This window comes from Helianthus annuus, chromosome 12 (genome assembly GCF_002127325.2).
Source record: "Helianthus annuus cultivar XRQ/B chromosome 12, HanXRQr2.0-SUNRISE, whole genome shotgun sequence".
NCBI lineage: Eukaryota > Viridiplantae > Streptophyta > Magnoliopsida > Asterales > Asteraceae > Helianthus > Helianthus annuus.
This window is the reverse complement of record NC_035444.2, coordinates 59,370,699-59,394,490: the sequence shown is the minus strand read 5'-3', so window position 1 is coordinate 59,394,490 and position 23,792 is coordinate 59,370,699. Positions and strand designations below refer to the sequence as shown.

At 38.1% G+C, this 23,792-nt stretch overlaps 2 protein-coding genes and 1 long non-coding RNA gene across 3 annotated transcripts; 2 read left to right on the top strand and 1 right to left on the bottom strand.

Moving 5' to 3' along the window:
- Nucleotides 1-1,226: 1,226 nt before the first annotated feature.
- LOC110892947 lies at nt 1,227-7,658 on the top strand. Its single transcript, XM_022140077.2, has 5 exons — nt 1,227-1,330; nt 1,876-1,929; nt 3,219-5,031; nt 5,569-6,000; nt 6,139-7,658. Exons 3-5 carry the CDS (start codon nt 3,219-3,221, stop codon nt 7,656-7,658), a joined length of 3,765 nt encoding a protein of 1,254 aa, XP_021995769.1. The 5' UTR covers nt 1,227-1,330; nt 1,876-1,929.
- Nucleotides 7,659-7,925: 267 nt separating this feature from the next.
- On the top strand, nt 7,926-9,220 carry LOC110896746. Its single transcript, XR_002568135.2, has 3 exons — nt 7,926-8,053; nt 8,599-8,652; nt 8,956-9,220. It is a non-coding gene; the product is annotated as an uncharacterized LOC110896746 (long non-coding RNA).
- Nucleotides 9,221-14,864: 5,644 nt separating this feature from the next.
- Nucleotides 14,865-16,291, bottom strand: LOC110895060 (F-box/kelch-repeat protein At1g23390). The gene has a single exon (XM_022142320.2). The coding sequence runs from the start codon at nt 16,174-16,176 to the stop codon at nt 15,022-15,024; it is 1,155 nt and encodes a 384-aa protein (XP_021998012.1). The 5' UTR covers nt 16,177-16,291; the 3' UTR covers nt 14,865-15,021.
- Between the last annotated feature and the right edge of the window lie 7,501 nt (nt 16,292-23,792).

Below are 23,792 nucleotides of genomic sequence, written 5' to 3'. Positions count from 1 at the left end.
AAAACATGAGAATAAAGCTCTAAAACTATAGACTAGGTTAAAGCATTTCTACTTTTCCTAATTCCCTATAGTTATGGCTCTGATACCAATCTGTCACACCCCAACCGATGGCGGAAACATCGGGATGAGACGAAGTGTGTAAAGATTGCTAGAGACGTCATAACACTATGTGACAATATTTAATTAAATTCAAATTTCATTTCAAAACTAAATGTCATACAAATTCAAAAGGAAATAACAACATTGTTTCAACAAATGACATAACAACAAAAGATAGATAAATTTAGGTGTGTATCTAGTCCACCCTAATCTTGTTTCATCAATCATCCATACTTCAATAATCAACCTGCAACATGTATTAAAATAGAGTTTCAATGCAAAGGCAAAGAGCGAGTATACAAGTTTGTTTACATAGCATAATAGAATAAAAACTCATATCCAACATGAACATATTAAAATAGTTTCAACCATGCTAGTTTACGCAGTCCAAGTGATAGCCCAAGTTTCCAATGCGTTAAAGTACCTAACCCAAAGTTTCACGGGAGGTTAATATGTCTCCTCCTAACAATACCCCAAAGACTAACGGGGAGGTGCATTACCCCTATAGCGCTACCATTGTTAAGGCGGAACTACACACAAGGATTAAACGTTCACATAGCACAAAATAGTCTCAAGTATCACAAGTTTCATGTTTCATGTTTAAAAGGATAGAGCATGTTTCAAATAAGTTTCAAGTGTCACGTGCGTTTAATATAGAATACATGTTGCACCCAAAGTGTTTAAAAGTAGAAATGGGTTCGAGTATACTCACATAATTGCTAAGTCTTCCGATTATCCAAGTGTCGACGAGTGTGAGGTTAAGATGATGGAATACCGATGTCACCCTATACGGGCAAGCGAAGGTGTATGAGTATTCGGAAATAATGACGGAGGATTCGAAGTAGAACTTAGAGTATAACTAGCCGATGGTTAAGTGTAACACCCCAAAATATGTAATTTATTTATATTACTTAAAAGTCTAGTCATGTTATATTTAACCTAGTTAAGCATTTATGCTAGTAACTTGATTAGAAGGAAGGTTTATGACAAATAAACAATTTAAGTAAGTTTAGGGATCAAACTTGTTAAAAAGGATGAAAGTTTTAAATTAAAACAAATAAAAGAAAAGGGAAAACAAAAAACACACATCTGGTGTGTACGTGGGATCGATCAAGAGCAGGGGGCAAGACCAAACCCTAACTTCACAAATCCTCCAAAAACAGAAGGAAATTTAGAGTTTTAGTGGATGCATGAACCCTAATTCGAGTAATCTAAGCTTGTCCAACCCTTGGTAAGTCGAAATTTCTGTTTTAGATGAATGGTAGAAAGTGGGGTTTAACCCAATCGTGAATTTGTGTGGAAGTCTTGTGTAACTGTGAGTTAGGAATTCATAATAGACTGAGGATTTTGCTTAATTTTGATTGTTTGGATGATTAGGGTTCATACCCACTTGTTGTAGGAAAAAGGTAGACATGATGAATTATGATGACATGTTTATGGAGGTGAATTGATATATAATCTGAATGTGATAGAGAAAATTAGATTAGTTAGGATAGTGTAGGATGAAAGAAAGTCATGAACTTGATTGATTCTTGTTAGATTAGAAGGTGATTAAGTAAGGTTATGCAATAAATACTTGTACTTTGTGCTTTGTTGATAATGTGCACATCAAGTGTTTGAGAAAATGCCTCAATGAAAAATGCTAGTCATATAAGCCATAAACTTTGTGTGAATTGAACATGTTTATGAAGCATGAGTAAATTGAATGATGTTTTATTGATTGATATGTGTAATGAGCATGAAGCATGAATTAAAAGAATGAATGGTTATATGTAGGCGTTAAAGAAGAAAGTTCGAGTCAAGTGAAGCAACAAGGGGATCAAGACCGAGGTACGCTACTTGTACGATTTTTGGTTTTGCTTTAGTTATGTGTTTGTCAATAATTGTGGTAATTTGAATCGAGCATGGTAAAGATTTATGTATTGACCCTTCTCTTAAATGGGTCGAATGACGAAATTGCAAGACTAGAAAGATTGGTATGAAGTTCCGTTGGAACTCACTACCGTACAAGTATGAAAGAATGTAGTATGACTTAAGTCGTGAATGTCATGTTTATTTCAAGTCCGTAAGTTAATTTCTTGAGTTAAAGAAGGCAACTTTGTTCTAATGAGTTTTGATGTTGTGGTCATGTAGGTAAATCTCATATCTAGCTATCAAGCTTTGCCCGGATCGAACACACCTCAAGCCCGTCAAGCGCTCCGCATTTTGTATAAAGTCAATGTCAAATTACCTAGTTACTTATGTCTATGCTTTGTACTTAAGACTAGTTTGGTCATGGTTGTCTTTTGAAAAGTTGTCGTGGTTGCGTACATAAACTTAATGGTTTTGAAACTAAAAATAGGTCATCTTTTGTTGTGTATGTCATGTCGTTCGAATGTTGCGTACGGTTTGAATGAAATTTGATTATGAAAAACAGGGTACCGCCCGTTTACAAACGGGTCATGCCCAAATTTTGTTAGAAAAGTATGTTGTCATTTAGTAAATTTAAAGGAAAAATTATGGACGTTACAAGTTGGTATCAGAGCGTAGGTTTGAGGGATTCAAGCATCAAATGCTTGAACTCAAACCGGAAGCTCATGTGAAGAGTGTGTTCGACCCGCGACGCGAAGCAAGTAAGTACCTTTAAAGTTGATTTCGTATTATGAATGAGTTGGTTAGGGAATGTTAGGAAAATCATCACGGGATGATGTGTAAAAGTTTGGGACGAAACGGACTGGTACGGGTTAAAACGGGTTGAACAGATGGCTGCAAAATAAGAAATTCATCAAAGTATGCTGGGCGTCACCGTAAGTTACGGTGACACCGTAACTTACGGTAGACACTGGAACGAAATTCTTCTGCCGTAAGGCAGTAGCCTTACACCGTAAAGGAAATAATGCCACCGTAAATTACGGTGACACCGTAATTTACGGTGGAGCCTGTTTTCAGCCTTTTTCAATTGCGATGTTCTGCTTAATGTTTTCTATCATACGTGAAGTATTGCAAACGCTATAATAAGACCCTAAAGAATAATAGTATGCATGAATGTTAACTTTCAAGGAAGTTATGTACTAAAAGAATGAATATTTGACGGAAAGGATGATTGAATGCTTGGAATAAAGAATGATGTTTATGTGTAGATGACGGATACGAATGAGGATGAAGCGACACGACAAGAACAGCTGAAAACTATGATCTCGGAAGAGATTGGAAGGGCAATGCAAGCAAGTATTCCTCATTTAGCCCAAGAAGTAGAAGGTCATGTGCTAGAAGTGGTAGAATCCATGATGGAGAGTAAGATAGACGAGTTAAAAGGAATGATTAATGCAATGCAAGAAAGGAAAGGAACTCGCAAGTGCACTTACAAAGAATTTATGGCGTGCAACCCGTTACCATTCAAAGGAGAAATTGATCCTATAATATGTCAAAGGTGGATTGCAAGTACGGAAGCGGTGTTCATAAGGAGTCATTGTGAAAAGGAGGATCAAGTGATGTTCGCCACCGGTTTGCTACAACTCCGAGCTAAGGATTGGTGGGATGTTTATAGTAAAGAGCTTGGGGAAGAAAAAGTTCAAGTCTTGACATGGCAAGAGTTCAAGGAACCTTTTCTGAAGCACCACTGTCCACAATCTGCCATCGATAAGATCCAAGAAGATTTCTTACATCTTCGTCAGAAAGATGAAACCATTGATGAAATCACCAACGTTTTCCTTGACAAGCTGAAGTTCTGTAACGATATAGCAGGAACGGAGAGAATGAAGATAAACCGTTATTACGGTATGTTGAAGGCTGAATATCGGGAGTTCATAATTCCCGCTAAATGTGAAACTTTGAATGAGCTCATTGAACTGGCCCGAGATAGGGAGATTGAAATAAGAAGACAGGCAGAAAGAGGCGAAAAGAGAGTATCTGAAAATGTTTCCAGCTCGAGCCCTTCAAAGAAACCAAAATTTCAAGATCAAGGCAAGAAGGATAAGGCGAAGGGTAGTATTCCGAAATGCAAAACGTGCGGGAAGTTACACACGGGGGAGTGTTTGAAAGGGAAGAAGGGTTGTTACAATTGTGGTCAAGAGGGACACCCATACTATAGGTGTCCTAATCCTTCAAGAACGTGTTACAACTGTTTCCAACCGGGTCATATTAAGGCTGAGTGTCCCAAGCTTCAACAGAAAACTGATAAGGAGGCAAGAAAGGAGGAAGCCCCAAGAGCTAAGGGGAGGATGTTTCAGATCACAACCGAGGAAGCGAAGGACCACCCGAATGTTGTATCAGGTATATTCTCATTGAACTCGATGCCTACGTATGTGTTATTTGATACCGGTGCCAGTAGATCGTTTGTATCAAGTGAATTAGTGTCACACCCCTCCTTTAAAATCGAAAGACTACGTGTACCATTAGAAGTAGAAATAGCCGATAGTAAGAGTTACTTGTTGCACGAAGTTTGTAGAGATTGTGAAATAATCATTGAAGACGAGAAGTTTGCTATTGACCTTATTCCCATGATATTGGGGGAATTTAAGGTTATAGTTGGCATGGATTGGCTAGCTAAACATCAGGCCGAAATTCAATGTGAGAAGAAGGTAATTCATGTGTTAACATCGGAAGGAAAACGAGTAAGCATACAAGGGGAAAGGAATATCAATTCGAAGCTTTGTTCTATAGTCCAAGCATACAAGTACGTACGAAATGGAAGCAAGGCATTTCTAACTTACGTGGTGGATACTAAGCAGAATACCCCTAAGATAGAAGAGGTTGAAGTTGTGAATGAGTTTCTTGATGTTTTTCCGGAAGATTTACCGGGGCTTCCACCAGAACGCGAAGTGGATTTCAAGATCGAATTGTACCCTGATGCCAAACCCGTAGCCAAGGCCCCTTATAGGCTGGCCTCAACAGAAATGCGGGAGCTAATGGTACAAATACAAGAATTGCTCGACAAGGGATTTATACGCCCGAGTGTGTCGCCATGGGGAGCGCCTGTACTTTTTGTCAAAAAGAAAGATGGTTCGATGCGCATGTGCATCGATTACCGCGAGTTGAATAAGCTGACTGTGAAAAACTGATACCCATTGCCCCGAATCGATGATCTCTTCGATCAGTTACAAGGGGCAAGTTGGTTTTCAAAAATAGACTTGCGGTCCGGGTACCATCAGTTACGAGTACGAGATGAGGATGTGGTGAAAACGGCTTTTAGAACGCGATACGGGCATTACGAGTTCTTAGTAATGTCCTTTGGATTAACGAACGCGCCTGCCGCGTTCATGGATCTTATGAATCGAGTTTGTCGGCCCATGTTAGACATATTCGTTATAGTTTTTATCGATGACATCCTGGTTTATTCCCGAAGTAAAGCCGATCATGCATGCCATTTACGTGAGGTTCTTGAAGTGCTTCGCAAGGAGAAATTGTACGCGAAATTCTCCAAGTGTGCTTTTTGGCTTAGAGAGGTACAATTTCTCGGTCATGTTATTAATGCGGATGGTATCTTAGTAGACCCGTCAAAGGTGGAAGCCGTTATGAAGTGGATACCTCCCAAGAACCCAAGTGAGGTAAGAAGCTTTTTGGGTTTAGCAGGCTATTATAGGAGGTTTATCGAAGACTTTTCTAAATTGGCCTTGCCGTTGACCAAGTTAACCAAGAAGGATGAGAAGTTTTCGTGGGGTGCAGATCAAGAAAGGGCGTTTCAAACCTTGAAAGAAAAGCTGTCGAGTTCCCCGGTACTAACCTTACCAGATGGAACGGAAGACTTGGTGGTGTTTACGAATGCGTCACACCAAGGGTTGGGATGTGTTTTGATGCAAAGGGGTAGAGTCATTGCCTATGCTTCTAGGCAATTGAAGACACACGAAAGTAATTACCCAACCCATGATTTGGAGTTAGCTGCAGTAGTATTTGCTATGAAGATATGGAGGCACTATCTTTACGGTACGAAAAGCGTTATTTATTCTGACCACAAAAGCCTTAAATATTTTTTCGAGCAAAGGGAATTAAATATGAGGCAGCGAAGGTGGTTAGAACTTCTTAAAGACTATGATTGTGAGATCCTTTATCATCCGGGTAAAGCTAACGTAGTAGCCGATGCCCTGAGCCGAAAGGATTACCCGCCTCCAATTCAAGTTAAGTCCATGAAGATGGTAATTACACCTCGATTTCTCGAAATGGTTAAAGAAGCCCAAATCAAGTCACTAAGCGGAATGGATTCTAAAAAGGAAAGAACAAAGGGGTTTGTGGATAAATTCGAAGAAAGATCCGATGGGATTAAAACCATGTATGGTCGCATTTGGATACCCCGGTTTAGCAAAGCAAAGGGTGCATTACTCGAAGAAGCTCACAAATCCCGATTCTCGGTTCATCCTGGAGCTACAAAAATGTATTTGGACTTGAAGAAAAGTTATTGGTGGCCCGGCATGAAGCGTGACATTGTCAAGTATGTTGCCAAATGTTTGACATGTCTGCAGGTAAAGGCAGAACATCAGAAACCATATGGGAAGTTACAACCGTTAGAGATTCCGGTATGGAAATGGGAAGAATTGACGATGGACCTAGTGACCAAGCTTCCTAAGACAAGGAAAGGTCACGATGCTATATGGGTGATCGTAGACCGCCTCACCAAGAGCGCGCACTTCTTACCCATTCGGGAAGCTTTCTCCTCCGAAAAGATGGCGGAGATCTATGTTAACGAGATAATATCACGACACGGAGTTCCTGTATCTATTGTGTCGGATCGAGATACCCGATTCACATCTCGATATTGGCAAGGTTTTCATGAAAGTATGGGTACAAAATTACATTTCAGTACCGCTTACCACCCCCAAACGGATGGTCAGTCCGAGCGGACTATTCAAACACTTATCGACATGCTGCGGGCATGTGTGATAGACTTCGGGGGAAGCTGGGATGACCACTTGCCGTTGGTGGAATTTTCATACAACAACAGCTACCACAACGGCATTCGAATGGCACCGTATGAATTGTTGTATGGAAGAAAGTGTAGAACTCCAATTTGTTGGGGAGAGGTGGGACAGAGAGAAATTGCACCCAACGAGGTGGTGGCTAAAACTAACGAGAAGATCGATCTTGTGCGAGCCCGTTTAAAAGCGGCTCAAGATCGACAAAAGGCCTATGCAGATCAAAGGAGGCGACCCATCGAATTTCAAATAGGTGATTATGTGTTATTAAAGGTTTCCCCATGGAAAGGTATAATCCGTTTCCGTAAGCGAGGAAAACTAGGTCCCCGCTACATAGGACCTTTCAAGATTGTGGCCCGGGTTGGGGAGGTAGCATATCGGTTGGAATTACCGCCAACTTTGGATGGAATACATGACACATTCCATGTGTCACAATTGAGAAAGTGTTTAGCGGATGAGACGACATATGTGCCCCTTGACGATATTGAGTTGGATGAAAAGTTGAATTATATTGAGAGGCCGATAGCTATCAAGGATTCCAAGGTAACGCCCCTTCGGAACAAAACCATAAAGCAAGTCTTGGTGCAATGGCAACATCGGAAAGGATCAGACCTTACGTGGGAGCTAGAAGATGAGATGAGGAAGCTTTACCCGACATTATTTGGTACGTATTAAGGTTTCGGGGACGAAACCTCTTTTAAGGGGGGTAGACTTGTAACACCCCAAAATATGTAATTTATTTATATTACTTAAAAGTCTAGTCATGTTATATTTAACCTAGTTAAGCATTTATGCTAGTAACTTGATTAGAAGGAAGGTTTATGACAAATAAACAATTTAAGTAAGTTTAGGGATCAAACTTGTTAAAAAGGATGAAAGTTTTAAATTAAAACAAATAAAAGAAAAGGGAAAACAAAAAACACACATCTGGTGTGTACGTGGGATCGATCAAGAGCAGGGGGGCAAGACCAAACCCTAACTTCACAAATCCTCCAAAAACAGAAGGAAATTTAGAGTTTTAGTGGATGCATGAACCCTAATTCGAGTAATCTAAGCTTGTCCAACCCTTGGTAAGTCGAAATTTCTGTTTTGGATGAATGGTAGAAAGTGGGGTTTAACCCAATCGTGAATTTGTGTGGAAGTCTTGTGTAACTGTGAGTTAGGAATTCATAATAGACTGAGGATTTTGCTTAATTTTGATTGTTTGGATGATTAGGGTTCATACCCACTTGTTGTAGGAAAAAGGTAGACATGATGAATTATGATGACATGTTTATGGAGGTGAATTGATATATAATCTGAATGTGATAGAGAAAATTAGATTAGTTAGGATAGTGTAGGATGAAAGAAAGTCATGAACTTGATTGATTCTTGTTAGATTAGAAGGTGATTAAGTAAGGTTATGCAATAAATACTTGTACTTTGTGCTTTGTTGATAATGTGCACATCAAGTGTTTGAGAAAATGCCTCAATGAAAAATGCTAGTCATATAAGCCATAAACTTTGTGTGAATTGAACATGTTTATGAAGCATGAGTAAATTGAATGATGTTTTATCGATTGATATGTGTAATGAGCATGAAGCATGAATTAAAAGAATGAATGGTTATATGTAGGCGTTAAAGAAGAAAGTTCGAGTCAAGTGAAGCAACAAGGGGATCAAGACCGAGGTACGCTACTTGTACGATTTTTGGTTTTGCTTTAGTTATGTGTTTGTCAATAATTGTGGTAATTTGAATCGAGCATGGTAAAGATTTATGTATTGACCCTTCTCTTAAATGGGTCGAATGACGAAATTGCAAGACTAGAAAGATTGGTATGAAGTTCCGTTGGAACTCACTACCGTACAAGTATGAAAGAATGTAGTATGACTTAAGTCGTGAATGTCATGTTTATTTCAAGTCCGTAAGTTAATTTCTTGAGTTAAAGAAGGCAACTTTGTTCTAATGAGTTTTGATGTTGTGGTCATGTAGGTAAATCTCATATCTAGCTATCAAGCTTTGCCCGGATCGAACACACCTCAAGCCCGTCAAGCGCTCCGCATTTTGTATAAAGTCAATGTCAAATTACCTAGTTACTTATGTCTATGCTTTGTACTTAAGACTAGTTTGGTCATGGTTGTCTTTTGAAAAGTTGTCGTGGTTGCGTACATAAACTTAATGGTTTTGAAACTAAAAATAGGTCATCTTTTGTTGTGTATGTCATGTCGTTCGAATGTTGCGTACGGTTTGAATGAAATTTGATTATGAAAAACAGGGTACCGCCCGTTTACAAACGGGTCATGCCCAAATTTTGTTAGAAAAGTATGTTGTCATTTAATAAATTTAAAGGAAAAATTATGGACGTTACATTAAGTATATATATTTTTACGTATATAAAGTTTATACAAAGATTTTTAATCTAAGTTTATCAAAATATTATAGAAGTTTTGTCAAAAAGAAAAGAAAATAAATAAATAAATACATAATTAAATAATTTACATTTATTATTATTGTTATAAAAATTTAATTGAATCCAATACGTTTTCATTAGTGGTTCGACCATAATTATCACAAAATAATAATAGTATATATTTTCTTTATAAAAATATTAGAACTTCGAAAGGTTTCTTTTTATAAAATTAACGTGTCGTTTTACGGAATTTTACGAAAAACGGGCAGAGTTTCCTCTGTTTTTGGACGATCCCGACAACACAAGTTGTCGATATATTTGTCAAAATTCAACAACGACGAAACGACATATAATTATATATATGTTTCTAGGATTAGGTTCAAACGTGAACAAAATCCCAAGAGTGAACTGCGTGAACTGATCTGGGCCCTTGATTTTTATGATCTTGAGATTAAAGTGAGTGGCATGATGGTAATTATTTGGTTAATTTTTTCCATTTAATTAAATACAAAAAGGGTATATGTGTAATTTCAATCTTAAATTGATTGTATAAATCCCTCACAAATCAAGTAATCAATTATCCTCTTAAATTGATTGCATAAATCTCTCACAAATCAAATCAAGGATTAGGAAAGATGTAACTTAATTCAATTATTAAAATAATTATTTGTTTAAATTCGATGTACACATGTGTATTATGATTTTGCCCTCTTTTTAATGCGATGTACACATGTGTATATCGTCTGTTTTTGTGATATCTCATAATTTTTTTGTATTGAATGTTGATGTACACCTGTGAATTATTGTACACATATGTACGATGCTGAGTACACATGTTTACTGTTCTATTTATATTCAAGTACACATGTGTATACCGTTGAAATATGAAGGTTACGTGGATCTTAAAAATCAAAATTTGAATTCTGGTGATGAAATCTGAAATAAAAATTAAAATTGAAATATGATGATTTGTTGTTTGTTTTGATAATTATCTTATTAATAAATAAACATAATGTGGATAATGAATTTAAATTAGGAAAGATGTAACTTAATTCAATTATTAAAATAATGATTTAAATCTAATTTTTTATATAATTACAATCCTACCCTTAACAACTAAAAAGGAAATCAAGGGTCCATATCTGTTCACGCAGTTCACTCTTGGGAGGTTGTTCACGCTGGAACCCTACCCCCTATGTTTCTATGTATTTTTTTTTATAACAAAAAATATATATATATATATATATATATATATATATATATATATATAAAGCGGTTTTGTGATAACGAGATATATAAAACAATATAATGGGAATATTTACGTCGTTGAACTACCGAGTGCATCGAGACCTCAGTTGACCAAGTTTGACCAGGTTTGACCCGACAGTTGACCGTTTGACCGGGACATCGAACCGAACCTGTTGAACCAAAATGAGAATCAAACCACCATTCATCGGTTTTAAAGAAAATAGTAGTAACCAACTGAAAGAAAAGAAATGAGGGATTACCGATTGAACTCGACTGAACCGGATCTGAACCAATCGATCCGAATCTGAATCGAGCCGCATGAGTCGAAACAAACCGAGAATCAAAACTGAATCGGAGCTAAGCTGAGCCAAGATCCGAACCAAACTGATGTCGAAACACGAACCAGACTCGACCTGACTGTTAAACTTGAGAAACACTCACCACTATTGTCGTCGTCGTTCCGGCTGCGAAACCACTGTCACCCGACCCGTAACAAACTCAAACCAAACCGAGCTGCTGTCGTCGGTCACCGGAAAAACAAACGAAAATTCAACGAAAATCTGTTTAGAGGATTTACCGTCAACATTCGTCGAAGAACACCACTACAGCTGCTTGTCGGCATCAGCATCGTCCTCGGTAACATCGCCGGTAACCAAATCAGAGCGAGGAGGAGACATGAGGTGCAGGCGTGTAGTTGCAGGTGAACGTCGCCGCCGGAAAAATCGACGCCGCCGCCACCAGGAGTGGTGTCGGCCGCTGCTGAAGAGAAAGAGAGGTGAGCGAGGGGCAGGGGTGTTCGTGCGTGGTCGGAGAAGAAGGGGTGAAGGTGTGCGGCTGGGTTGGGTTTGTCGACAAACGAAGCCGGCATCGGCCAGAGTTGCTCCGATGACCAGATTTTGCGAAGAAGAAGGTCTGTGTTTGGGATGTGGCTGCGTGACAAAAGAGTTAGGGTTAGATTTTGTTTATACACTCAATTATTTACACTAATAGCCCCTCCTCTTAAGAGTTAATTAAATAGCTAACTTAACTAGGTTTATTTAATTTCCTATAACTAACTAGGTTATCTTAATAACCTTTAAGTTAATCACATTAACTAATTACTTACTATATTGAAGTAATTTTTTTAACAAATAAATAATTAATTACATATAGAAGAACCATACAAAAGTCTTTCGACGGTTATTTAATTCGCGAAAACAATTCCCGTTGGTTCAAGGTTAGGATTCGGATTTCAAAACGGGTCGGATTTCAAGAATCCATTTTGACGGATGTTACAAGGAAAGGGAAGAGAAGCATTTGGGTCGGATGGCCCGTTCGATCGGACGGCCTGTTCGATCGGATGGCCCATCCGATCAGCTGGCCTGTCCGTTCGGACGACCCATTCGATCGGCTAGGCCATCCGTTCGGACAATTTGTCCGTTCGGAGGTGCCTTGGCCAGTTTCGTTAGGCGTTTTGCGTTGCGATAGCTTCGGGCATTTATTTCGTTCATATTTATTTATTATTTATTTGTCTATTATAATAAATCACAAGAGGGTCATATATACGTATCTATATGTCCAATATTCGGTGCGATGGTCGAGTTACGCATGCCTTCGAGTGCGTTCTTCGACGTGATGTGCCACAGTGATTATCGGGGTACTACTTGCTCGTATTTTCATCATCGTCACGATGGCTGGAGGCATGGTACTCACCCGAAAGTCCTTGTTAGCGTTAATTATTTGAGAAAATAGCTTTGTAATAGTGATAGAATATGCTTAAATATTCGTTTATACTTCGATGTAGCGATGTATCTGATATAGTTACATTATGATCCGAATCTCCGGTGCTAGACGTAACGAGTAAAACGAGCAGTAACAGCGCACGAAAGTGCGGGGTGTTACATCTTCCACCCACAAGCACCATCGTTGACGAACCCACAACCAAACGGAAGATCTGAAACATTACCCAGATTAGATTCAAATAACAAAAAAAAATAAGAAGACATGGTAAAAAGAAAGGTACCCTACAGTCAAACCAGTAGATCTAGTGTCGGATTTACTGAGATAGTGTCGGATCTTGAAGCCACCGGGAAAGAAGCCATAGAAATCGATCTATTGTCGGATCTGGTGTCGAATCTGCTGAGATAGTGTCGGATCTTGAAGCCACCGGGAAAGAAGCCATGAAGCGACTGTTGGATTGGAGAAGGGGAGAAGACGGTGATGGCAACGACCGGTTCGATGGAGGAGCGGTGGAGGATCGATAGATGAAATGAAGGTTAGGGTTAGGGTTTGTAGAGAAAGGTGGAGCATCTGGATGGATGTAACGAATTTTGTGGTTGAGATAGAGTGATAGAAAGTTTATATTGGATCCATCAAAGTAAAACGGGTCAAGTTGATCCGGGTAAAATCCATCCGGCTATACAACATGTGTTGAAAAGAAGTTTTCAACACTTTGTGCTTAAATGCTTGTACAATGGCAAATGACCATTCTTGCCCTTCCTATATGCTTATTAAAGTAGTATAGATATTCGAGTTACTCTAAGTTTGAACACCGCCAGGCACTGTACCATTTATTAACATAAAAAACACTATTTTTACATGCTTTTTTAAAGTGTGTTCGATATAGATTCAAGTAGGTTTACGTTTTTACATAAATGGACTATGTTTTATCATAAATTTTGTTTGAAAACGAGTTAGGTCAAATATAATACGTTTTCACTATGTGATATACAAGTCCAAGTTACTTTACGTTGCAACGCCGCCGCAAACACGCAATACCATTCTTTAACTTAAAAACTACTATTTTCTTATGTGTTTTTTTAACTGTGTTTTGGTATAAATTTATGTTGGTTTACGTTTTAACGTAAATTTTTCTCGGCAATGAGTTAAGGTAAAATATAATATGTTTTTGTGCTTATTTTATGTATGTTTGTCTATGTTTTGACATGAGTTTTGTTCGGAAACAAGTCGGATCTAATATTTGACGGTATAAATTTGAGTTACTTTAGGTTTGACGCCGCCGCAACACGCAACGAGTCAAAATACTAGTTAATATACATTTAGAAGTAGGTTTAGAAGATGTTTGAATCAGCCATTTTTTAAGTAAAAAAAGAATGATATTATCAGTTTTAATTTTACTCTCACGCTCATACATAAACCAAAATTAGGCTATAGGGTGTGGTCATGACCCTCAAGATCACCATGACCCTCCACGTCAGTGCCATATCACCCACCTCTAATCCACAATTCAAAACCACTACCCTAAGGCCGGAGGGTGTGGGAGCGCCACCCAGGCCACATCATTACCTATAGCGCCCCTAGGCGCTATACATCCACACCCACCATCTTAAAAAGGGGCGCTATAGGAGGGGGCTCCATCATGTTAACGCCAAGAATGAGATGTTCATCAGGTGGGGCCCACTTGATTTAATCCAATGATTTTTTTTTTTAATTTTGTTTAATAGGAGGCTCCATCCACACCCTGCAAGTTAAAGGGGGGCGTGATAAAGCTCCCTGGCTGACGTGGATCCTACGTGTCGCTTACGTGACCTGATAAAGCCCCTAGGAGGCTCCAACCATACCCTCCAACCTAAGGGTGTGATCATGACCCAAACCATCATCCACTTATTTATTTTAATTTATCTTTATCTAAAGAAAAAGGAAATGATTACCTGAAAAATGGAAAGGAGAACCATTGTTGCCATGGTTTAATCCATGCAAACCATAGTGGATAAGGGAAGGAGGTGGTATAACCTTACATTCATGTTCGTACATAATAAATCATGTCCCAACCTTAATTCCCACTCTTTAGCCTTAGTAAACTCAATAGGGATACACTATATTAATACAAAATTTTCATTTTAACTAGGGCTACAAACGAACCGAACGAACACAAAAAACACCTTGTTCGTGTTCGTTTTTTAAGAAATATATGTGTTCGTGAACCGTTCACGAACAGTTATCGAATGAGATTTTATATTTGTGTTCGTTTGTTAAGGAAATGAACTTGTTCGTGTTCGTTTGTGTTTGTTTGTTAATTCTAAACAACGAACATTGACGAACACAAATGAGCACAAACTAATGTTTATGAGCACAAATGGAAACAAACGAACACAAACAATCGTTCATGAACATAATATATAATACACCCACACTTATTAGATATTTAATTTGTCGGAATTTTGAAGTATTTAATTAAATATAAAAACTAAAAACACTAATGAAGTATCGAACACAAACGAACACGTCCACGAACATAAACGAACGAACACAACACCTGTTCATGTTTGTTTGTTTAACTAAACGAATGAAATTTCTTGTTCGTGTTTGTTTGTTTAGTAAACGAACGAACACAAACGAACTTTACGCTGAACAGTTCACGAAGTGTTCGCCGAACGTTTGGTTCGTTTACAAACCTAATTTTAATAATGACATAACAAATTACACAAAGATCTTCGCCGTTGAAAATAAACCATCAACCGAGTGACTCTCCGTAACTCATCAATCCCCACATTCGAGCACGTAAAAACCACTCTTTCACTTATCCACCGATCACCCCCCACCGCATTCTCCACACTCCACCAAACACACTCACCACCACCACCAAACTCACACACTATCACCTCTTCCGCTCCCACCGGTTTATAAATATAAACCACATTTCCCGCCATTCTCCCTTCAATCGACGAAACCTCCAATTCATCCCCCTTCAATTTCTCCACCAAATCCACCGGCATTTCACCAATTTGATAACATTCAAACGACTCACAACTCACTTCCCACAACTTAACCCCAACGACGTCGTTTGCATCACCTAACATCCCAATTAATATCAGCATATCGTTACAAAATCCAATAACAGAGTAAAACATGGTAGGGTCCGTAGCTAAGTTATACGGACCGTCCCACGTGTTTGTTACCGGATCAAATGTATGCAACACGGCGTCGTTTTTCGTTACAACGAACAAACGATGGTCCTCGGATGCAACCGAGTGCCACGTGGACGACGCAGAGCCTTTGAAATGTTCTGGCATCGGTTCCGGTTTACTCCAGGTTCGTGAGTCAATGTTGAAGATCTCAACAGCGAGTGGATCGTGCTCGAAGTCGCACGTGCCGCCTGCGACGACCACGTGCGTGCCGACTTTGGCAACAATAGGGTCGATCCGCCAGACACGTGGCCCGACGGCGTGGTGCCACGTGAGATGGAGCGGGTCGAATGAGAAAGAGGATTTTGATGGAGTTATCATGTAAAGAAGGCTTGGTTGAGATGATCTTAGTGCTGATACGTAATTGATCGATGGTTGATTAATATTGATCCATAAACGTGATGCTGGATCGTAAGCTAGTGTTGTTGTTAGGTATGGGGATCTTGTGGTTTGAGTGTTTATGATTAGCCATGGTTGAGGTTTTGGGGATTTTATGAGTATGGAAGTGACGGCTTTGTTCCAGGCTTTGGAAACGAGAGATTTGGGGACTAAGTGGATGAGTGGGAGGTGAGAGAGTATTGCTTCCAGTACGTCACCGTGGATGGGTGGTGGTACGGTGGCGACTAGGGATTGTTCGCCGGATGGTTGCATTTTGTTATTTGTGGGGAGAAGACAAAAGAGTTGAATGTAGATCTATGTGAACTATCATACCTTTTATAGGAGACTTTACATCTTATCATGTTACTAAAAATATCGTCTAGTTGATGTATTGTGAACTATCATCATACCTTTTATAGATGTTAGATCTTATCAAGTTACAAAAATCTCTTCTAGTCGTCGTTTCTTCGATTAATAATTAATCACTAGGCGCCTAGAAGTGATTAAATCCGATATAAATCGACCAAAAATCGGTCGCACTTTAGTTACTAGGGCTATATTTCAGCTAAAACCTTTATATATTCCTGCCAGAATTTAACCAAAACCTAATTCCTGAAAATAATTTTTTCTAATTCAAAATATGGGTCGAAAAAAGTTTTAAAATTTTTCTACTTAAAAAAAAAAATACGCATAAAAATGTATGTATATACATATAAAACTTAAAATTACATATAAAATCCTATGTAAAGATCAAATACAAATAAGTCTTTTTTTTTAATATGGAAAGTAAAAGAAGATTTTTTTTATTTTAATTTTTTCCATATACTTAAGTATGAGATTTAGTTGCAAAATGTAAAAAAGTATATTTACTCTAGTATAGTAGGTGTGTAATATAATTACTCAACTACTATAAATACATGAAATGTTTTCTTTTCTTTTACATTCTAAAACTAAAATACGTGCTTGACAAATTGAGAGTTTTCTTCTTTTAGATTCTAAGACTAAAATACCTGTTTGACAAAATGGGAAAAAAATCCACTCGTTCACTTCTAACGTTTGGTATGCTAAGCTCATTTGTATAGTAACTTTACTCATAAAATCCTTTCCGATTAATCTATATTAATCCTGATTAATCGCTAGTAGGTATCTCACCGAATGACAAGCGCCCAACAATTCTTACCACCTTGGATTTTAGAAAATAAAATTATTAAATATAAAGTTGTACGAATAGTTTAGATTATATAATAGATAATTATTAAATATCAAGTTAGTACGAATAGTTATCTGGATTTTATAAAATAAAATTATGAGTTAATTACATAGTTAGTCCCTGTGGTTTGCACAAAATAACATACTTAGATACTAATGGTTTAAAATCACCTTCTAGGGTATTAACTTTTCATTTTGTAAAGTTTGGAGGTATTAACTTCTAGGGTATTAACACAGTTAGTACCTGTGGTTTGCACAAAATAACATACTTAGATCTAAGTATGTTGTATGTTATTTTGTGCAAACCATAGAGACTAACTATGTAATTAACTCTAAAATTATTAAATATCAAGTTGTACGAATAGTTTAGATTATATAATAGAGAAATATTAAATATCAAGTTACCCTACGAATAGTTATATCATATATGAGTTAATGAGGATATAATATTAATGAATTGCAAGTATGCTTTTTCTTTTTTTTAAGGAGATATGCACGCTTTTGGTTAATGAAAATTTCAAAACATTTTTTATCTTTTATATTTTATATGACAAAACGTGTATGGTGATTTAAATGTAAATACAGTAAGATCAAATACAGATCATATTTTATTTAAATATTATAGGAATTACTTAAAAAGTGTCATGTGACACTTAATAAATTATATAGAAAGGGTAAAATAATAACATAAATAATATCAATTATATTAAATTTTGTATAACTATGCTAACGAGTAATTAATTTTTTTATTTAGATTTTCCTTTTGTTTTTAACGAGTTGATGTCTTACCACGCGTTACGGTGGGATGCCCAAAAACCAAGATAAGATATATGTTTTTTTTTGGATAAAGGGCATACGCCCAGTAAAAAATCATAGAACCACTGAAAAGAATTACACCTTCAAGGGGGCATACCCCCATATCATCCCCAAAACAAATTTAGGGGACCAAAAGAATGAAACCATACAACCTATACTAGGAGTATTCATGAAACTAGTACGGCTAAAATTTAGATTTACAATGCTATCAAGCCATAACCAAAAACAAAATATCCATGAGCATCCAAAAAAAGGACGGTCTTCTTTTAAGCATATCACCAAAGCGCCATTTACGAAGGTGTTTGTAAGTATCCCAACCCCCATTATGATACTCAACATGATCATCTTGTAGGTCTTGAGGTCTTGCAATCGAGACCCTTCTCATTAATTTAACCAGACGTTTCATGCGCCCACCCGTAGTAGCAACAAGCCCAAAAGTCTTCAGGTTCGTCCAGCGGAGGAAGAGGCCCAACCAGTTTGACGTTGACATGGCCTTCCAAACAAAACTAAGCAGGCTACCCGACATCCATTCACGGGCCTTCTTCAGCAGCCAACAGGCCTTTAGCTGGTACATTTGAATCCCATCTTTAGCCCAACATTGGTCCTTTAGTAGACATCCAAACACCCCTTTATGAGGCTTCATCTATTGTTGCACAAACCAGCAGAAGAACGACACCTGATGCAAACAAATCCTAACCTCTTGGACCCAGATCCAACAACTGGGCTAGAAAACCAAACTATTACCCGAATCCGGATCAGCAACTCAAACGAATGACAGAAACCGATGGGATCCATGAGACACAAGGGCGTACAGGTGTGAGAGTTCAGAAAGAATGAGATCCAGTCCTTCATCGCTAATGATCTGTTCTAAAGTGTACAATACCTCTACAACATGGGCATTTGCTGACTATAGCACAGGCAAGTTAGGGTGAAGAACCGTTGGGTGAATTCAGGGAATGGATATGTGTAACCTATCTTGAAAGGTATGGTAGGAAAGCACACCCAAATGGGTGATACAGAGTCACTTTTGGTTGATGAATCAAAAGGACGGAAAACTGTTCTTGGAGGGAAACAAGTGTACAACCGATCAATCTCTGGATCGGTGAATCTACAAAACTCGGTGGGAGGATTCTTCGGGATATTTTGGCTCTGTGGTGAACCATTAAGATCCTGACCTTTGTTTGGAGAGGATCGAGTAATCATCTTGGCCATTGATTGATTGAAGAAGAAAAGGAATACAAAAGATAAAGGGATGGATGAGGAGAGAATACCCGATAAAGCTCCGGAATGGGTTTTAAATTGATAATTCTTGATCTTAAATGGTTTTTCAAACTCTATCTAGTCCCTATTTATCGCAATGATGGTCGCAGGTTATCACATCAGTGACATCATTAGTCTGTAATGGCTAGTTCATGGTGTAACGGCTAGTTCGATTATAACGGAAATATGGCATATAAAATTAGTCTAATATCAACCATATTTGGGGGCAAATGTTAGGGGTTAATTTTTAATACTATGGATCACATATCCTTAGATCTGGTCTGGATCACTGATCGTTAACAGATGGTGCAGGAAGTCTGAGGATCAAGGATCCTTATTACTATTTATATTTACTAACAATTATATCCTTTGTTTAAACTTGTATTTGCAGGAGTTTAATGAATTGGACTTGGTCTACGTTGGAATATAGCAGAATATGCTCTCAATTAGCACATGCTTAGACGAGCGTAGTCGTTATAGAGAACATAGGGATACTTGCACATATTTCGGATAGTTTGTTAACTTGTTATTTCTATTTTTAAAGGGGATAATGAGGCTCATTAGATAGAACATAACATTCACGTACACAATACAACAAGCTTTCTTACGAAACACACAACACTCACACTCTCTCTCGCAAACTATAAACACTAGTTACCATTGTATTGAGCTCATTATCTTCTGAAGCTGTACTTGAATCACATTTTACTTTTCTATATACTTGGTGATCGGTAGTTTCCATCACCCAAGGTTTTTTGTGCCGGAGATCTATCAAGGATCAAAGGCTTTTTCCTCATTAAAAATATCGGTGCTCATTGTCATTTTTACTTTATACTTTGATCACACTATTGTTCATACATGTTAGCACTCTACCCCACAATCAAAATTTGGTTACATTATCCTTAAACTGATTTTTGACCAAAATAGGTACCTAATCCGATTGATGGTTACTCATGCATCTTTTGAATATTGAAGCTTTTCATTATAACCAGACGCCTTCCACGCAGGGACTCACCCTTTTTTGTTACGTCTTTCACTGGTGTGCTGGTTATAATTGTACTGACGGCTTTCGTCGCCGGTCAGTTGTTTTTCTGTTTGCACAATAACTTTAGCTGCCTCAATGAATGTCTCCCAATCTTTTGGGCCTCCGTCTCTTCCTCTCACTCTTCGTATTAAATCATCACTTTTGACAGCGCGCGCGCATGATTTCATCGCCAACATTGTCAATTTCTAGACATTCCTTGTTATACCTTGTAATGAAGTCTTCAATGCCCTCATTGTCTCTACGCCAGATATTCAGAACGTCTGTTGGGTCTCTTGTATACCTGCACTGTTGGCTAAAACGTGACAAGAACTTTTCTTGGAAATCCATCCATGACTTAATCTTTCCAAATGGTAAGCTGTTAAACCATGCACGTGCTGCGCCTACGAAAGTTTGGACAAATACACCATGCTGGAAGTAACCATCCTCCTACAACTCCTACACTTGTTAACACTTGGATATGATCGTCCGGGTCTGTGAGCTTGTAACAACTCTCACTAAAACCAATACTTAGTATGTTAATTGTCTCTTAAGAAAACCCTAATTGAGAAACCCAAGTAATTCTGCATAAACCCTAAAATTTTCAGAATCAGCAGAATCAGGATCAGGGCCCCTAAAACTCGGGGGGGGGGGGTCAAACCCTAGTTACGATTATCTAAATTGAGAGCTGTCAAATTCTAATTTTAAAATTCTATCAACTCAGCAATCCTACACAACCAAAAACCTACCCTATGAACATAGGTTACCCCTCGCGTCACGCGACGCCCATGGGGGTACCCCTCGCGTCACGCGACGGGGGTCAAATTTTGTGTATAAATAGGGGTGTCTGGGACTTGATTTTGAGAGTTGAAACGACGTAAAATGTCAAAATACACGCTGAGTTATCAGCTATATACTACACAAACACGCACAGATCTCGAATCGCTGCCGCAATCAGGGTAATAACTCGATCGCTATTACGATTCAACGTCCGATCGATTGTAACTATCCAACGATTGTTTAAGTGCTGCTCAAATTGAGTTTATACTTTGTTATTCATCGTGATTTCAACTTGAATGTTTGAGTGCTGTTCGAACTCGGACTATACTCTGTCATTCGTTGTGAATCCGTTGAATTGTTAAGTATTGCACCTTATTAATCGTTGTGAGGGTTTAATCTCGTGAATTGTCGTAACTGCTGTATTAGTTACTAACCCGTTTGTGTGTGTGCATTGTTATTAAAATTAGGTTAATCACGGCTAATCAGTAGGCTTATACTCTGCTCGTTAAATCTGCAATGTGAGTCATTCTCTTTTTATCAACTGTTTTACAATACTCCAAATTATTTTCAAAGTTATAATTACAGTGATTAAGTTTATGTAATCACCAAATTACAGCCGGTATGTGGGGTATTGTGCACATTACTATTGTTGTTATCACGTTAGGTGGGCGAACCTAATTAGTGATATTCGTCACCATTGGGGCAGCCAATGGGGGATATGACCACAGTCACCGAAATGAGTCGAGTGACAAATACTGTGGGTAGTTGGTTTGATATCAGAAACATTGTAATCTCTCTTAATACTGTAAATTATAACAAATGAGTCGTTTTAGTAAACTAAATGATTCACTCAGTATTTCCCCGCTGACAAAACCTTTTTCAAACATGTTTCAGGTGATCTGTTGTGAGCAAAGAAAAAGTGCCGTGAAGCACTACAAGCTTAGAAAAGTGGCTCAATGTAAATAAATAAAGAAACATGTTTTGAGAAATAAAGATTTCCCCGGGAAATCACCTTATTGTAAATTACAAGGTTTTATCCCTAAACTTTATGTAAGAAACTAAACGGGCATTTGAGTATTAAAAAGATCCTGTATTAAAAGACTTCCGCTGTCGCCTAAATTAAATACCACGGGATTTCCTGCCTCGTGGCTCTGGACCGGGTCAAACCGGGGCCGAGGGCCGTGACAGGACAAAAGTGGTATCAGAGCCACTGATTTAAGGTTACTATTGATTTTAGCCTATTGAGAAATACTTAGGAATTTTAATTGCCATTCTGTGAAAGTATGTTTTATTAACTAGTTAATTATTAAGTTACAGTATGGGTAAACAAAAGCTTTCTGCTATCTACCACAAGTTAGATACTGCACCTACAGAAAAAGGAACCTCTTCCTCCAAATGCCCAGCAGATCTGGAAGAAGGGATTTTTGTCCGTAAGGCAAATTATGAAAATCCTCTCACCCCAGATAAAAGAAATTCGATTCTTAGGAAGGGACAGGAGAAAATAAAGAAACCCCAAGTCAAGAAAGTGAGATTTAACCCGGAAATCCAGGAATTAGGCAATAGTCCACCTTGGGAAGACAAATTAGATGAAAAATGGGCAAATCTTTATATGCTAGCTACCGTAGCAGAGAATGCAAACCTCTAAACTATCAATAAGCCTGGTCTAGTAGAAAATTACTACCCAGTAAATAAATAAATCCTAGTGTGTTCTCTTTCCTGTTGTCTTTTGTACAAATTAGTATGCAATAAAACTTTAATGTTTATTTGTAAAACTTTGTTCCAAAAGTTTTAACTTAACATTTTTGTGCATTTTGCATATATGCTATACAACATGAGTGAGATATCGGAAGCATTTCAGAATCTCAACCTCTACCCAGTACCAATTGAAGTCTCCCACGACTTTACTGGTTATATTGCTGACATAGAGGAACCTCTGGAATTCCAAGCTCCACCGCTGGAAAAAGCAAAACCTAAAAAGAGAAGAAGATATGTAGGATGGAGGAAAGTGCGCAGGAGAAAGCCAGCCACTAGGAAACTCCCCAAAGTAGAAAACCCTATAGACAAAGGAAAAGGAATCGAAACCGGAGAGAGTTCTAACCCAACAGAGATAGAAATCAGGGAAAATTCTAAACAAAAAGGAATAGAAATTGGAGAGAGCTCTAGACAACCTGAAGAAATCACCTTTCAAGACGAAATAGACCGTCTACTGGCAAATTGTGATGTCATTAGCCCTATCCACAATAATCTATATCCTTACCCGGCCGAAAACCAACTTCCTGTAAATCTGGAACCAGCTATTCCAGACCCACTAATCCACACTCGACCTTTAGGCCAAATGGAAGAATGGTGGACGAATGACTGGCAATTCCAAAATATGATCAACAGTCCTTATTCCTTCCTCCCACAGTTTGATCCAGAACCTATCCCCAATCCTCCAATGAGCAACGAAAACTTAGCCGAAATTCGTCAGTTCGGTGAAGAGCTAATAGGTACAGGGAATAGGATCCGGGAAATGGGGGAACAAATCTCCTGGAAATACGACGAAAGGGAGCGTCGTTACTAGACTGCCAGTTGACCAAAGAATAGTAGGGTTGGAAATAATGTCTGTATAATAACAGTAATAGAAAAATATAACTCTGTAAAATGCGAAATAAAACTTTGTAAGATAAACAGTGTGTATGGATGCCTATATAATCTATAAAACAAAATAGAAGTCGAAACATCGACAATTTTGACTATATATATGTGTGTTGTGAAAAGATTTATGTGATTACTTGCCATTGTTTTATTTACAATCATTTGA

Bases quoted from the DNA above. Each gene is read 5' to 3' on its own strand.
- LOC110892947 (XM_022140077.2), top strand. From the start codon at position 3,219: ATGACGGATACGAATGAGGATGAAGCGACACGACAAGAACAGCTGAAA. The intron at 5,032-5,568 runs GTGTGTCGCCAT...GTATCTTAGTAG, and splicing joins CAAGGGATTTATACGCCCGA to ACCCGTCAAAGGTGGAAGCC. The intron at 6,001-6,138 runs GTACGAAAAGCG...ATCCGGGTAAAG, and splicing joins ATGGAGGCACTATCTTTACG to CTAACGTAGTAGCCGATGCC.
- LOC110895060 (XM_022142320.2), bottom strand. From the start codon at position 16,176: ATGCAACCATCCGGCGAACAATCCCTAGTCGCCACCGTACCACCACCC.